The sequence below is a fragment of the Hemibagrus wyckioides genome, linkage group LG06 (genome assembly GCF_019097595.1).
Source record: "Hemibagrus wyckioides isolate EC202008001 linkage group LG06, SWU_Hwy_1.0, whole genome shotgun sequence".
In the NCBI taxonomy this organism is placed as follows: domain Eukaryota; kingdom Metazoa; phylum Chordata; class Actinopteri; order Siluriformes; family Bagridae; genus Hemibagrus; species Hemibagrus wyckioides.
In genome coordinates, this window is record NC_080715.1 from 22,658,112 (window position 1) to 22,675,831 (window position 17,720).

The following is a 17,720-nucleotide window of genomic DNA, read 5'->3' on the forward strand; positions in this document are numbered from 1 at the left end:
ACTAGAATATTTGTCTTTCAAATGTAGTGAAGTTAAAGTAACAAGTTTCCAGAAAAAATAATACTCAAGTAAAGTACAGATACTCAGAAAGTGTACTTAAGTACAGTACTCAAGTAAATGTACTTCATTACTGTCCACCTCTGCATGTAAAACAAATCAGATGGAGAAAAAAAAACAAGTTAATGTGAATGAGAACACCAAACAGAGCACGCAACCAACTAACAGTCAAAGTAATGATGAGTGTTCAGGTCCAGAAAACATGATCACAGATGATGCTGGTTGTACTCTGGTCAGGTCAAAAAGAAAATCTAAAGCAGGGAACAGTGTTCCTCAGTCAAGAAAGAAAGGACTAGTTCAAATGGAAAAAGAAAAACTAATCATAAACAGTCAGGAAGCAGAAATGGAATCTAGCAGTGATGAGGATGAACAAAACAATGATAAACAAATAGGTGGATATAAAGCAAAAGAGATTGAATGATTTGTTCAAAAACATGAAACGAATCCAAGTACATCAGCACTTCCCCAATAATACAAAAGTTAGTGGACTCACCTACAGCCATAATAAAAGACAAGGACTTTACTCACCAGGAAACATTTAGATTAAAAAAGTTTGTAACCAGAACAAGACAAGATCTGCTGTGTGAAGATGGAGAGAGTGTATAAAACAAACCTTGTAGAAAAATGCTGATCATTTTTTTTTTATTAGGAAGAAATAACAATGCAAGAATTAGCAAGCATTTACAGAAACCTTTAAAGCTTAAGATCACTTCAAGACATTTTTGTCTTGAATTTTCAAGACTCTGTCTTTCTTTTTGACTTCATCCAGCAAAGCTTGTCGCTCTTTTTCTAAAGTCTCAATGGATTCCCCGTTAGGATGTGGTGGCAGATAGTTCAGTTCAGCTTTTCTTGGTTTCTTGAGTTGTGGTCATTTACAAAGTGGACACGACTGAGTAAAGAAGGGACCTATTAACAAACAACGCACAATTTAGTAAAGTAATTAGAGACTGGGGGAATGATTTATATTGTGCACGATTTATATAAAATGAGGGAATGTGAGACAAATATTCAACAAAAACTTAAACTTAAAAAACTAAAACTTAAAAACTTGTTCAACACTTTGCAACTTTGACTACAACATTAACGTTAGCTTATATGGCGCTCGTTTTACAAAGCTAACTCAAGAACACGCTAAACTTTTCAAAGGTACAGAATTAAGTGATGACAAATTTCTTTAATGAATTAAATCTAATGATCCGTAATATAATGCGGTTTTAAATAGTACTTACCCTTCGAGAACTGATGGAGATCGAGAAGCCTTGAATCATCGCGGCATTACTTTTCACGCATGCGCAGATTCCTCGCTTCAAGACGGCGTAAATTTTACATGATTTTTTGCAACTTGCTTCAAGTACTTTATTAATTCGAGTAAATATGCCAGAGTCACAAGTCAGATTTACTTGTCTGTCGGGTGTCTGATATTTACAAGAAAAAATGAGTGGTCTAATGTTCTTCACTCAGACTGATTAGACTTTTTTTCACGATGAAAAAAACACCCCTTGATTTGACTGAGTTTTAGAATTTAAGACGTAATGAAGTTTGCGTCATTGCCATGGCAACGGTTATTTTTTAAACAGAACAACACACGCGCTGACCAGAGAGGATTATCTGATTTTGGCAAGTGCTGCATTCTTGATATAAATACATCGTTCCTGAAGATGATGGACCTAGTGTGGGATATGGACTACCACCGATCGCAGGATACAGCTGAAATGCCCGTTTTCACGGAGCTGCAAGCTGAGATGTGGGACTTGGACTCAGAGGCAGATGACACCCCGATGCCTGAAAAGTTCACAACCTACCAAGACATCCAGTCTGAGGATTGGGATGTGGACGACGAGGTAATAAACTCTTTTTTAATTCAAGTTATATCTTATTTTTATACTTGAGCCAAACGCTGCTGTAGCAATATGTGTGTACAAATAATGTGAGAGAATACTTTTGTAAAGGTGATATTGGATATTTCAGGTCCAAGAGGTGCCCACTTTACACCCTGCTTGTCTGGAATTCCTCAGTGATCCAAAGGGTATGTAAGACAAATTACTGAACTAAATACATGAAATAAACCACTGATTTATTACTGACCATTTCACCTGTAACGAGTGAAATAAGCTGTGGCTCCTTTAAGAGCAGAGCGCCATTTTTGTTTTTTGTTGTGGTCAGTCTGCAGTCACCTGAGCCGCGAGTACAGCATGTGTGCGGCTCCGATCTTTTTATTTTCATTTCTGTTGCTCATTTAAGTTGTCTTCTTTAAATAAATAACGCTGTTGCTATTAAAAACCCCTCGAGATGTGAAATGCGACCTGTGTGAGCTTCGTGTGATTTCTGCTGCATCTTGAGTTAGGCGAGCGATCCCTTACGTTAATGCTAACTCAGCGCGCTACATACACACAGAAGAGGACAACAAACACGAGGCTCATTTCGTGTCTTTCTTTATTTGTTTTCTTTAGCACAGAGATTTCTCGATCTGTACACCATCGGAAATCTGCTGGGGAGTGGAGGCTTTGGATCAGTGTACGAAGGAGTTCGTAGGAAAGATGGACAGCAGGTAAATGCCTGTGCAAATCCTGCAGATTGCACTGGTCAACACAATACATGAACTGTAGAGCATTAATGAGGTTAATGACATGAGCATTGTCCAGATTTCTGCCTGTGCACTTTCTCCAAAAACTTTCTCTGGTGATTTAAATCTATAATAAGGTTGTAATTTCATTGTAGGGCATCCCTTTTTTTGTAGGTTTACTTCACAGGATTCCTCGTTGTTTTTTTAAAAAGAGGATTATTAAAATACTTTTTTTGTTTTTCATAAGATAAGATCAGATCAGATCAGATCAGATAAGATTAGATAGAACTGTATTAATCCCGGGACTAGTTTTAAGCTTGTGTTTATGATTTCTGTGTCACGTGATCTCGTTGTTATTTGTCCCACCTATTTCACTGTTCTGTTCGCACCTTCTGCCCTCACCTGTTTCCCTTGATAAGCCTCCCTATATATACACCAGGTGTTTAGTGGTTTTAGACACCCAGGTTCTGTCCCCAGCTCGTGTGATGTCACATTTTTATTTCCTGACACAGGAATAAGGAAATGCTGGGACAGATTACACATTAGAAAATGCAATTACATTATCCCTATAAAATTTACTGGTAGTTTATTCGGTTACAACGCACAAGTTGATTATCTAGTTAGAGACATTACACTACCAACTGTCATAAGGTACAGAGCTAACCTATAAATGGTATAAATAAAATGTGTCTAGGTTTTAGTTCTGATATCGGTCGAAATAAGATAACACACTGAACAGAGCTATTACTAGATTTAATGCTTAAGGCCCGTTCCTATTTGTTTACGTTTTGTTTTTGTTTTGTTTGTAGGTCGCCATTAAACACATCCGTAAGGATGGCTCGGAGCTGTACATCACAGTTGTAAGTAACCTTACGTGACTGCTGTTATAGTAGCAATAAAGTCCTGTTCACAATTTCTTTAAAGACCAAAACTATGCAAAACGAATGCAACTTGCTGTCATTTTTCGGTATAAGAATCCTAGATGCTGCATTAGTCACTGTTGCTGACTACTTTCATAAGTCAACAGCCCTCACCCCAATCAGATAGTTATGGTCAATACCTAGATTACATCAAATCACATATAAGCAACAACATATTCATTATAAATTGAACAAGTAATATAATGTGAGCTAAAGGTAAATGACACTTCAAACTAGCGTACTTTCACCATGATAACACATCCAACATAACATCCATATGCTGCAAATATCTTTCTTTCAAAGTCTAATTCTCCTCAGTTCAGTCACATTAGTCTTAGCTCACAGCAGCATCTAGGTTTCATATACTGAAAACTATGAAACTATGCTAATTTTATGGGTTTTTTTTTTTTTTATTGCTAGCCTGGTGAGACCTGCAAGCTCCATCTAGAGGTGGCTTTAATGCAAATGCTGTCAAAGCCACCTCACTGCCAGTACGTTCTGCAGCTTGTGGATTGGTTTGAAATGGACAACAGCCTCCTGTTAGTCCTGGAAAGACCAATCCCCTGCATGGACGTATATGAGCTACTGTTGAGTGAAGGAGGCACACTCAGTGAGGTGCTGGCCAAAATGATCATGCTGCAGGTGATTCATCTTTCACTATGGCCCCTCTTTGCATAACTAAAGAATTTGTTTGCTGTTGATTTGTTTGTTCTTGATTGACTCGTGACAACATGTTTGATAGCTTTATCAGATGCTTCACAAAGTAAAAATCCCATAAAAATGGAGAACACAAAGTGATGCACCAATGCAAATAATAATGGTGAAGTTAGTAATACTAAGAAAAACAATCCACAAAGGCATCATTTTTGTATCATGTATTTTGTGTGTGTGTGTAATTTAGATACGTGTGTGATTGAACTGTTTATTTAGGGTTACTGATGTATGGTATGGCTGTGACTATGTGATGTGGCTGTAAGGGTCCAGTCTTGCTGAGACTGGTTGTTCTTTTTAGAGTATAGTACATAGTTACAGTCATCTAACTAGTTGTGTTTAGAGGAAATTTAATTGAGCTCGTTTGATTTTGATCCTGAGAGTTTTCTTTATGTGTTCAATGACTGATGGTATTTTTTATTATTATTATTATTATTATTATTTCATGCTGCAGGTGGTCGAGGCTGCCCGCTACTGCCAAAGTCGGAAGGTTTTCCACCGTGACATCAAGGCGGAAAACCTTCTTTTCAACTCCGACACCCTGGACGTAAAACTGATAGATTTTGGCTGTGGCGATTTGTGGCAGGACACGCCCTACGAGGAATATGCAGGTAATTGCTCATCGACAGATACTGCACAGAATGAAAGGAATATCTAAGTTGTGATCTTGCTGATGTTGTTCTTGCTCTTCTGCTCAGGAACTCCAGATTTTTGGCCTCCAGAATGGATCCAGCAACAACAGTACTACGCCGACCATGCTACCGTCTGGAGTCTCGGCATTCTCCTACACAGCTTAGTCTGTGGAGAAATGCCCTTCAGTAATGAGGAGGAAATTGTTGCTGGGTCCCTCAATTTCATACCTGGCCTGTCTGAATGTGAGAGAATATAAAAACAGCATTTTGAGATATTACAACAAATCTGAGAAAAATGATAGTGAAATTGCAAGCTGAAGTTAAAAATTTGTGACTAAATTTCTGTCTCTGTTTCATATCCCTGCCCACACAGCCTGCCGCCATCTGATCAACTGGTGCTTGGAGCAAGATCCCACCAAGAGACCAAGCCTGAGGCAGATCAGTAAACATGGGTGGTTCACAGAAGGCCTTTCAGGTTAGCCAGGTAAAACATCAGATCTACTTAAAATGAACTAACATAGAATATAATCTAGATCACATGGATTGTACTAGAACACTACTGCATTCTTCTTTTATGTTCTACAATTCTCTATATTAATTTAAACATGTTTTTATTCCACAGATGATGGATAGGCCATGTTGGGTCAGAACATCAGCACCCAACAACTCACCCAACCAATTCTAATTGACAACTCTACAGTATCTCACAAAGTGAGTACACCCCTCACATTTTTGTAAATATTTTATTATATCTTTTCATGTGACAACACTGAAGAAATGACACTCTGCTCCAATGTAAAGTAGTGAGTGTACAGCCTGTATAACAGTGTAAATTTGCTGTCCCCTCAACATAACTCAACACACAGCCATTAATGTCTAAACCGTTGGCAGCAAAAGTGAGTACACCCCTAAGTGGAAATGTCCAAATTGGGCCCAATTAGCCATTTACCCTCCCCGGTGTCATGTGACTCGTTAGTGTTACAAGGTCTCAGGTGTGAATGGGGAGCAGGTGTGGTAAATTTGGTGTTATCCCTCTCACACTCTCTCATACTGGTCACTGGAAGTTCAACATGGCACCTCATGACAAAGAACTCTCTGAGGATCTGAAAAAAAGAATTGTTGCTCTACATAAAGATGGCCTAGGCTATAAGAAGGTTGCCAAGACCCTGAAACTGAGCTGCAGCACGGTGGGCAAGACCATACAGCGGTTTTACAGGACAGGTTCCGCTCAGAACAGGCCTCGCCGTGGTCCACCGAAGAAGTTGAGTGCACGTGCTCAGCGTCATATCCGGAGGTTGTCTTTGGGAAATAGACGTATGAGCGCTGCCAGCATTGCTGCGGAGGTTGAAGGGGTGGGGGGTCAGCCTGTCAGTGCTGACCATACGCCGCACACCGCATCAAATTGGTCTGCATAGCTGTCGTCCCAGAAGGAAGCCTCTACTAAAAGATGCTGCACAAGAAAGCCCGCATACAGTTTGCTGAAGACAAGCAGACTAATCACATGGATTACTGAAACCATGTCCTGTGGTCTGACGAGACCAAGATAAACTTATTTGGTTCAGATGGTGTCAAGCGTGTGTGGCGGCAAACAGGTGAGGAGTACAAAGACTAGTGTGTCTTGCCTACAGTCAAGCATGGTGGTGGGAGTGTCATGGTCTGGGCCCGCGTGAGTGCTGCCGGCACTGGGGAGCTACAGTTCATTGAGGGAACCACGAATGCCAACATGCTCTGCTTCAGTATGTCGCAGTACATGATCCCCTCCCTTCGGAGACTGGGCCACAGGGCAGTATTCCATGATAATGACCCGAACCACACCTCCAAGACGAACACTGCCTTGCTAAAGAAGCTGAGGGTAAAGGTGATGGACTGGCCAAGCATGTCTCCAGACCTAAACCCTACTGAGCATCTGTGGGGCATCCTCAAACGGAAGGTGGGGGATGAACTGTAGCTCCCCAGTGCCGGCAGCACTCACGCAGGCCCAGACCATGACACTCCCGCCACCATGCTTGACTGTAGGCAAGACACACTAGTCTTTGTACTCCTCACCTGGTTGCCGCCACACACGCTTGACACCATCTGAACCAAATAAGTTTATCTTAGTCTCGTCGGACCATAGGACATGGTTCCAGTAATGTCCTTAGTCTCCTTGTCTTCAGCAAACTGTATGCGGGCTTTCTTGCGCATCATCTTTAGTAGAGGCTTCCTTCTGGCACGACAGCCATGCAGACCAATTTGATGCGGTGTATGGTCTGAGCACTGACAGGCTCCGGATATGACGCTGAGCACGTGCACTCAACTTCTTTGGTCGACCTTGGCGAGGTCTACTCTGAGTGGAACCTGTCCTGTAAAACCGCTGTATGGTCTTGCCCACCGTGCTGCAGCTCAGTTTCAGAGTCTTGGCAACCTTCTTATAGCCTAGGCCATCTTTATGTAGAGCAACAATTCTTTTTTTCAGATCCTCAGAGAGTTCTTTGTCATGAGGTGCCATGTTGAACTTCCAGTGACCAGTATGAGAGAGTGTGAGAGTGATAACACCAAATTTACCACACCTGCTCCCCATTCAGACCTGAGACCTTGTAACACTAACGAGTCACATGACACCGGGGAGGGTAAATGGCTAATTGGGCCCAATTTGGACATTTCCACTTAGGGGTGTACTCACTTTTGCTGCCAACGGTTTAGACATTAATGGCTGTGTGTTGAGTTATGTTGAGGGGACAGCAAATTTACACTGTTATACAGGCTGTACACTCACTACTTTACATTGGAGCAGAATGTCATTTCTTCAGTGTTGTCACATGAAAAGATATAATAAAATATTTACAAAAATGTGAGGGGTGTACTCACTTTGTGAGATACTGTAATTACCAATACATTAGAATCACTGTAAATATATTCCTGTAAATAAATTAGAATTCCTGTAAATAAATTAGAATTCCTATAAATATATTCCTGTAAATAAATTTTAATTACCGTAAATAAATTCCTGTAAATAAATTATGATCATTATACCTAACTGGCTGCTATTTGCTTTCATTCAATATCATCATATTTATGGTCTTGGAGCTGTCTGCATTTATGACTCCACTTCTGCTGCTGTGGATGAACACACATGGATAGCTTAAAAATCTGCACTTCCCATCAACAGTTTATGCCCAAATGTCACCATTGCTTCAGTCGACAAGCTCATATGAATATAATGTAGACTTGTGTTTAAAAACTTCTGCTGTAATCATGAAAACTGAGCTCATCCTGAGAATATACTCGTACTGAATATCCTTTTAAACATACGTAGAACTGCTGGAGTTTATATTATACAATTGTATACGTTTCATTATATAATCATATACACCGATCAGGCATAACCTTATGACCACCTACTTAATATTGTGTTGGTCCCCCTTTTACTGCCAAAACAACCCTGACCCGTCGAAGCATGGACTCCACTAGATCCCTGCAGGTGTGCTGTGGTACCTGGCACCAAGATGTTAGCAGCAGATCCTTTATGTCTCGTAAGTTCCCAGGTGGGGTTTGTCCAGCACATGCCACAGATGCTCGATTGGATTGAGATCTGGAGAATTTGGAGGCCAAGTCAACACCTCAGACTAACTGTTGTGCTCATCAAACCATTCCTGGACCATTTTTACTTTGTGGCATGGCGCATTATCCTGCTGAAAGAGGCCACAGCCATCAGGGAATACCGTTTAAGTGAAAGGGTGTACATGGTCTGCAACAATACTTAGGTAGGTGGTAAATGTCAAAGTAACATCCACATGGATGGCAGTATCCAAGGATTCCATGACACTGCCTCAAATCCTTATGACTGCCAATTGTTTCTGCCTCTAACACATCAACTCTGTGGACCAAATGTTCACTTGCTGCCTAATATATCCCACCCGCTAACAGGTGCCATGATGAGGAGAGAATCAGTGTTATTCATTTCACCCGTCAGTGGTCATAATGTTATGGCTGATCATGTATGTATCTATACATATGTACAGAGGTGGACAAAGTACACAACTTCTGTACTTGAGGGAAAGTACAGATACTACTGGTCAAACATTACAGAAGTACTTAAGTATCAAAAGTAAAAAGTAAATGTCAGTGCATTGTTCTGTTATTGCTGCATTATTGTATGCAATACTTACAGTACCTTTTGTAGCAACCTAGTGAATATGCTGACCAGTTTGTAGTATCTGTGGAATTAAGAGCTTTTAGAATGTTACAAAACCTGTAGAAATTAAACAACTGAACTGAAAAAAAGACGGGTATAATCATTTTCATTTTTTATTTAACACCCCTACCACCCCCAGAAAAGAAGTACACATCTGTGTGTATCCATTCATGCACATTTGAATCAAGTGGTCTGTAAGTGCAACAAAAAAAATCCAACCTGCTTTAAAACCCAGCTACACAACTCTGCACTTGCAATTTCTACCGGAAGTAGTAGACCATCCGGGAATTTTTGGAATATGCTTTTCAGCATACCACGATTTGGGGCATACTAATTCTATTTTCGATTACTATTTAGGACAGATACTGTATATAACTTGGAATTAAGATTAATTTTAACTTTAACTTAGTTTGCAAGTCCTGTCCATTTGCTCTTTGGTTAAATTTGTATTATTTTTTAGATCTGATCATTTTTACAATAATTATTTTATTACTATTTGTCACAAAATACTTATTAATCTTAACAAAGCATATTCAGGTGAAACCAACCCTGCGCAACTCTTCATCCTTTAATGTCAGCCTCTTCTTCAGGTCCTCAATGATCTCCTTGTTCTTTTGTTGCTCCTCACCACCTCAATCTTGAACTAAAATAAAAAATGTCCTCGGATTAGCTAGTCATTAATAATAATAATAATAATAATAATAATATACCTAATATAATTTCTCACCTCTTTGATGACTGTTTTGTTCTCTTCAATCTTCTGCTGCATTTGCATGATTTCCTTCGGGTAACCGAGTTTCTTTAAATGATCTCGTTCATACCTTACCTGATTGAACCGGTTTTGCAGCATTTCCTAGTTGATGTAGTCTCCTTTGTCAAACTTCTCGAGCTTTGCAAGCAGTCCTAAGATTTATTTTCTCTGCAGAAACAAAACAGACCCCCGTCTTATTTACTGCATAAGGTCCATCGATGACTTTTTTTTTTTTAAAGAACCATGTTCTTGCATCAACAATGAAGGAAGCAAATAACTTAATGTTTACCAAAAACACCTTGTAGCCTTAGCATGAGTCTCACCTGTACATCGATAGCCTCATTTTGTGCCTCATTCTCCTTCCTCAGTTCCCTGACCTTTTTTACTTCCTGCTTCATGCGCTTCAGGTCCTCCTTTAGCTTACAGATGTCTGTGTCTCGATCCAGCAACTTCTTTTTCAAGTTCTCAAATTTGCTCACCTTATAGCAGGACATATTTGTAGATAGATAGATAGATAGATAGATAGATAGATAGATAGATAGATAGATAGATAGATAGATAGATAGATAGATAGATAGATAGATAGATAGATAGATAGAAACTTGTTGGGAATAAATAACATACATATAAAATATAACAGATTATTGTACCATATTATTTTCATATTGTTGCGTATCTAATACGAACATATCTCAAACCACTCACCTGCTCCTCGGCCAGTTCCATTTCAGTTTTGAATTCTTCGTTCATCTCCATCATGTCGAGTTTTTTGATCACAAACGCCCGTATCTGTTTCGTATCTGTCCGTATCGAGTCTTCCCGAACTTGGCCTGTTGCTGTAAAGTGAAAGATAGAGAAAATGATGCACACTCCAATTGTACTGATCCCAAAGCATCGCTGTTCCCCATATGGTGGCTTTAATGAAGAAATAAATTTAAAAAAAAAGTTTTTGTGGGGAACAATAATGTCTATTATATCTTAAATATTATTGGTTTCTGGGGTTTAGCTTCTCTTAGTGTAGGCACCCTATCTAGTGCACTGTGAGTAAACAAACAATGAATGAAAAAACAACACATATTCCACGGATTAAATACAGTAACAATAATGACCAGGAGCATAGTCTGAAGCAGAGCAAGATCAGTATGACTTCCTTACCTCCAGCAGTTCATCCCGATGGGACTTTTTCATCTCCTTCATGGCACAACGATGGCTTTCCTCTTGCTGGCGAAGTTTCTTTTTCACAATCCGCCTTCAGACCCTGAATTAATCTATGCTCCAGCTGACAGTGCTTTTCATATTTCTCATGCAGCTTTTGATTGTGGGCTTGTTCTGAGTGACAAAATTAGACATACTTTTACAACTGTGTACTACTGTAGTACAAGGAGTAGTCTTAAAAATGTTCATGGTGTGCTAGATAAACCGAATCTTAAAACCCAAAATCTGTGTTAAAGGGTAAGCATATGCACAATAGTGAGTGTATTTACTTTCATCCTCCAGCTCTTTGGCATGATCTTTTGTCATTTTCTCTATCAAGGCCTTCTGCTTCTCGTTCTCGACAATCAGTGCCTACAATGAGAAAATGTACAGTTTTTATTGAATTATTTATCAATATGTAATATTGTTTTGTACTCATCTGATACCTTTTATTCAAGGATACATTAATATTAAAGACAAACTGACAAAAAGAAATCCTCATGAAATTCAGTTCTACTGTTCTAGTCTCACTTATGGGGCTTCACAGCTAAATGATCAGTCGAAGAGCTCAAGTTCTGACCTCGTTTTGGGCTTTCAGATCCTAAATCTGCTTGAGGTATTTCTGCTCGAGTTCACTGAGCTTCTGCATGTAGATCCTGTCCTTCAGATTCTGCACTTGCTCCTGCTCAAACTCCAGCCTTATCACCTGGGTGTTAGCCTCTTGTAAACTCTTTTCCTAGTGTTTGAACACAGAAATATGTCAGAAACATACATCCAAGTCGTGGACATGAAAGCAACAGCTCCATAACTTTCATCAAGATAACAGTAACTGTTCATATTTACCATTTGCTCCAGATAGGATTTGGCACAGAGGACCTCATCGGTGTACTTCATTTCTTTTATACATAGCAGGCGTCCCAGATTGTCAGTGACTGTCCAGATGAGGAGGGAGCCATCCTCTGAGGTCAGATCACTAGGTGTGATGACCATCTGCATACACAATGAAAGAAAAAGTTAAATTAGAGAGGGTGAAAAAGGTCATTAAAACCAGCAAGAACAGCTCTAACCATTATTAGCTGAATAAATCACAGAGCCAGGAGGAAGCACACAAATGAAAGGAAATAACAGACTAAACAGAGCAGAAGTACTCAACAGAATACCCACGTACTTTGGTGATGGGACTTGAATGAGCCTGGTACTCTGTCCATTTCACCCCTTCTTGTAACGGGTACTGCATGACCCTCACATTACCAGCAGCGGTTCCAACAAAGACCGCTTTGCCGGAATGAGTCACGCAGACGGCTGTGTAATCAACACCATCTGAGTCCAGTTCCATTGTGATCTAAATGAATAGAAAAAGAAATATAAATCAAATAAATTTGTTATTCTGTCTATCATGGGGAACAATATATCATGTCTTCAGGATAACAGTGCTAAAATCAAGAAAAGAGCACACACTTAAATACACAGAAATTTCTATTATCCTGGTTAGCCATACCATGGTGGTTAAGTAGCCTGGTAAAATTCTAGTACAGAAAAATACAATACAGGCTTCACATGCTTTTTTACACAATATGTGGCTTTAATAGTTAAAAAAACAATGGTATGATCACTTTTTTCAGACTTGCCTGTTTATCGTGGAACTCCTTCAGTTTGAAATCAATGCCTACAGCGAGGACGTTCTCGCTGTCAGATGAAAACACCACATCAGTGTAGACGCAGGATTTCTGTATGCTTTTAGACTCGCACATGCCAGTCTGAATGTTCCACACGTATTTGGTGCCGTCCATTCCACAAGACACCAGGCGGCTGTCATATTTGCTCCAATTCACCGACAGCACCTGAAGGGTTCGAACAGGGTATCGATATGAACCAAGGAGATTTGGCCTACATTATACAAAAATATGGCATGAAGATTTGTTTCGGACGACTGGATTCGGTGATGACTGACCTTCTTACGGTGACCAGTAAGCTCCACTTTTTTCCATGATCTCACATTGTAAATGTGAATCACTTTGCCGGTGTTAAAAAGTTAAGATCCTTAACTATAAATTGTCCATAAAAACCTCTACTGAATATTAGCTATGAACACACTCACGCTTATTTCCATGGTCTTCCTGTAGTTGTTCTTCTCCATCGTTTCTTCATAGAGGCAAACTAGGCCCGGTCTACCTGAACAGATGAAGCCTCTAGAGTACTGCGTGATGGCAGTAATACGTGGCAGTGTGTAAGGAGCTAAGACCGTTGCATCAGAGCCCATATACTCCATTTGTCTGTGGAGAGATATAATGTGGGACACAGAGAATTAAAAAAGAATCTCTTAAAATTATATTGTACTTATTGTATTGTAAATACTGTAGGCTAATACAAGCATTGCAATATTATAACAGATCATCAGAAGTTCTTTTTTTTCAGTTCAGTTGTTTAATTTCTACAGGTTTTGTAACATTCTAAAAGCTCTTAATTCCACAGATACTACAAACTGGTCAGTATATTCACTAGGTTGCTACAAAAGGTACTGTAAGTATTGCATACAATAATGCAGCAATAACAGAACAATGCACTGACATTTACTTTTTACTTTTGATACTTAAGTACTTCTGTAATGTTTGACCAGTAGTATCTGTACTTTCCCTCAAGTACGGAAGTTGTGTACTTTGTCCACCTCTGTACATACACTATATTGCCAAAAGTATTCGCTCACCTGCCTTGACTCGCATATGAACTTAAGTGACATCCCATTCCTAATCCATAGGGTTCAATATGATGTCGGTCCACCCTTTGCAGCTATAACAGCTTCAACTCTTCTGGGAAGGCTGTCCACAAGGTTTAGGAGTGTGTTTATGGGAATTTTTGACCATTCTTCCAGAAGCGCATTTGTGAGGTCACACACTGATGTTGGACGAGAAGGCCTGGCTCTCAGTCTCCGCTCTAATTCATCCCAAAGGTGTTCTATCGGGTTGAGGTCAGGACTCTGTGCAGGCCAGTCAAGTTCATCCACACCAGACTCTGTCATCCATGTCTTTATGGACCTTGCTTTGGTCACTGGTGCACAGTCATGTTGGAAGAGGAAGGGGCCAGCTCCAAACTGTTCCCACAAAGTTGGGAGCATGGAATTGTCCAAAATGTCTTGGTATGCTGAAGCATTCAGAGTTCCTTTCACTGGAACTAAGGGGCCAAGCCCAGCTCCTGAAAAACAACCCCACACCATAATCCCCCCTCCACCAAACTTTACACTTGGCACAATGCAGTCAGACAAGTACCGTTCTCCTGGCAACCGCCAAACCCAGACTCGTCCATCAGATTGCCAGATGAAGAAGCGCTCCAGAGAACGTGTCTCCACTGCTCTAGAGTCCAGTGGCTGCGTGCTTTACACCACTGCATCCGACGCTTTGCATTGCACTTGGTGATGTATGGCTTGGATGCAGCTGCTCGGCCATGTAAACCCATTCCATGAAGCTCTCTGCGCACTGTTCTTGAGCTAATCTGAAGGCCACATGAAGTTTGGAGGTCTGTAGCGATTGACTCTGCAGAAAGTTGGCGACCAGAAAGTTCGCACTATGCGCCTCAGCATCCGCTGACCCCGCTCCGTCAGTTTACGTGGTCTACCACTTCGTGGCTGAGTTGCTGTCGTTCCCAAACACTTCCACGTTCTTATAATACAGCTGACAGTTGACTGTGGAATATTTAGGAGCGAGGAAATTTCACGACTGGATTTGTTGCACAGGCGGCATCCTGTCACAGTTCCACGCTGGAATTCACTGAGCTCCTGAGAGCGACCCATTCTTTCACAAATGTTTGTAAAAACAGTCTGCATGCCTAGGTGCTTGATTTTATACACCTGTGGCCATGGAAGTGATTGGAACACCTGATTCTGATTATTTGGATGGGTAAGCGAATACTTTTGGCAATATAGTGTATAATGAAACGTATACAATTGTATAATATAAACTCCAGCAGTTCTACGTATGTTTAAAAGGATATTCAGTACGAGTATATTCTCAGGATGAGCTCAGTTTTCATGATTAGAGCAGAAGTTTTTAAACACAAGTCTACATTATATTCATATGAGATCGCCGACTGAAGCAATGGTGACATTTGGGCATAAACTGTTGATGGGAAGTGCAGATTTTTAAGCTATCCATGTGTGTTCATCCACAGCAGCAGAAGTGGAGTCATAAATGCAGACAGCTCCAAGACCATAAATATGATGATATTGAATGAAAGCAAATAGCAGCCAGTTAGGTATAATGATCATAATTTATTTACAGGAATTTATTTACGGTAATTAAAATTTATTTACAGGAATATATTTACAGGAATTCTAATTTATTTACAGGAATATATTTACAGGAATTCTAATTTATTTACAGGAATATATTTACAGTGATTCTAATGTATTGGTAATTACAGTATCTCACAAAAGTGAGTACACCCCTCACATTTTTGTAAATATTTTATTATATCTTTTCATGTGACAACACTGAAGAAATGACACTCTGCTCCAATGTAAAGTAGTGAGTGTACAGCCTGTATAACAGTGTAAATTTGCTGTCCCCTCAACATAACTCAACACACAGCCATTAATGTCTAAACTGTTGGCAGCAAAAGTGAGTACACCCCTAAGTGGAAATGTCCAAATTGGGCCCAATTAGCCATTTACCCTCCACGGTGTCATGTGACTCGTTAGTGTTACAAGGTCTCAGGTCTGAATGGGGAGCAGGTGTGGTAAATTTGGTGTTATCCCTCTCACACTCTCTCGTACTGGTCACTGGAAGTTCAACATGGCACCTCATGACAAAGAACACTCTGAGGATCTGAAAAAAAGAATTGTTGCTCTACATAAAGATGGCCTAGGCTATAAGAAGGTTGCCAAGACCCTGAAACTGAGCTGCAGCACGGTGGGCAAGACCATACAGCGGTTTTACAGGACAGGTTCCACTCAGAGTAGACCTCGCCAAGGTCGACCAAAGAAGTTGAGTGCACGTGCTCAGCGTCATATCCGGAGCCTGTCAGTGCTCAGACCATACACCGCATCAAATTGGTCTGCATGGCTGTCGTCCCAGAAGGAAGCCTCTACTAAAGATGATGCGCAAGAAAGCCCGCATACAGTTTGCTGAAGACAAGGAGACTAAGGACATTACTGGAACCATGTCCTGTGGTCCGATGAGACCAAGATAAACTTATTTGGTTCAGATGGTGTCAAGCGTGTGTGGCGGCAACCAGGTGAGGAGTACAAAGACTAGTGTGTCTTGCCTACAGTCAAGCATGGTGGCGGGAGTGTCATGGTCTGGGCCTGCGTGAGTGCTGCCGGCACTGGGGAGCTACAGTTCATTGAGGGAACCACGAATGCCAACATGTACTGCGACATACTGAAGCAGAGCATGATCCCCTCCCTTCGGAGACTGGGCCGCAGGGCAGTATTCCAACATGATAACGACCCCAAACACACCTCTAAGACGACCACTGCCTTGCTAAAGAAGCTGAGGGTAAAGGTGATGGACTGGCCAAGCATGTCTCCAGACCTAAACCCTACTGAGCATCTGTGGGGCATCCTCAAACGGAAGGTGGGGGAGCACAAGGTACATCCCTAAGTGGAAATGTCCAAATGTCCACTTTGGGCCCAAAGCGTCAATATTTTGTGTGGCCACCATTATTTTCCGGCACTGCCTTAACCCTCTTGGGCATGGAGTTCACCAGAGCTTCACAATTTGCCACTGGAGTCCTCTTCCACTCCTCCATGATGACATCACAGAGCTGGTGGATGTTAGAGACCTTGCGCTCCCCCACCTTCCGTTTGAGGATGCCCCAGCAAGGCAGTGTTCGTCTTGGAGGTGTGGTTCGGGTCGTTATCATGTTGGAATACTGCCCTGCGGCCCAGTCTCCGAAGGGAGGGGATCATGCTCTGCTTCAGTATGTCGCAGTACATGTTGGCATTCGTGGTTCCCTCAATGAACTGTAGCTCCCCAGTGCCGGCAGCACTCACGCGGGCCCAGACCATGACACTCCCACCACCATGCTTGACTGTAGGCAAGACACACTTGTCTTTGTACTCCTCACCTGGTTGCCGCCACACACGCTTGACACCATCTGAACCAAATAAGTTTATCTTGGTCTCATCGGACCACAGGACATGGTTTCAGTAATCCATGTGATTAGTCTGCTTGTCTTCAGCAAACTGTATGCGGGCTTTCTTGTGCAGCATCCTTAGTAGAGGCTTCCTTCTGGGACGACAGCCATGCAGACCAATTTGATGCGGTGTGCGGCGTATGGTCAGCACTGACAGGCTGACCCCCCACCCCTTCAACCTCCGCAGCAATGCTGGCAGCACTCATACGTCTATTTCCCAAAGACAACCTCCGGATATGACGCTGAGCACGTGCACTCAACTTCTTCGGTGGACCACGGCGAGGCCTGTTCTGAGCGGAACCTGTCCTGTAAAACCGCTGTATGGTCTTGCCCACCGTGCTGCAGCTCAGTTTCAGGGTCTTGGCAACCTTCTTATAGCCTAGGCCATCTTTATGTAGAGCAACAATTCTTTTTTTCAGATCCTCAGAGAGTTCGTTGTCATGAGGTGCCATGTTGAACTTCCAGTGACCAGTACGAGAGAGTGTGAGAGGGATAACACCAAATTTACCACACCTGCTCCCCATTCACACCTGAGACCTTGTAACACTAACGAGTCACATGACACCGGGGAGGGTAAATGGCTAATTGG

At 41.4% G+C, this 17,720-nt stretch overlaps 1 protein-coding gene and 1 long non-coding RNA gene across 2 annotated transcripts; one reads left to right on the forward strand and one right to left on the reverse strand.

The window, feature by feature from the left end:
- The first annotated feature begins 1,624 nt into the window (after positions 1–1,624).
- Positions 1,625–5,888, forward strand: LOC131353802 (serine/threonine-protein kinase pim-1-like). The gene is made up of 9 exons (XM_058390877.1): positions 1,625–1,898; positions 2,026–2,083; positions 2,508–2,605; positions 3,430–3,480; positions 3,961–4,182; positions 4,706–4,862; positions 4,950–5,126; positions 5,257–5,367; positions 5,506–5,888. The coding sequence occupies exons 1-8, from the start codon at positions 1,716–1,718 to the stop codon at positions 5,361–5,363; spliced, it is 1,053 nt and encodes a 350-aa protein (XP_058246860.1). The 5' UTR covers positions 1,625–1,715; the 3' UTR covers positions 5,364–5,367; positions 5,506–5,888.
- A 3,199-nt stretch (positions 5,889–9,087) lies between these two features.
- On the reverse strand, positions 9,088–12,277 carry LOC131354053 (uncharacterized). The gene is made up of 8 exons (XR_009204688.1): positions 12,171–12,277; positions 11,846–11,992; positions 11,583–11,738; positions 11,293–11,374; positions 10,964–11,137; positions 10,514–10,644; positions 10,132–10,287; positions 9,088–9,976 (listed from the first exon to the last, which is right to left on the reverse strand). It is a non-coding gene; the product is annotated as an uncharacterized LOC131354053 (long non-coding RNA).
- Positions 12,278–17,720: the final 5,443 nt, after the last annotated feature.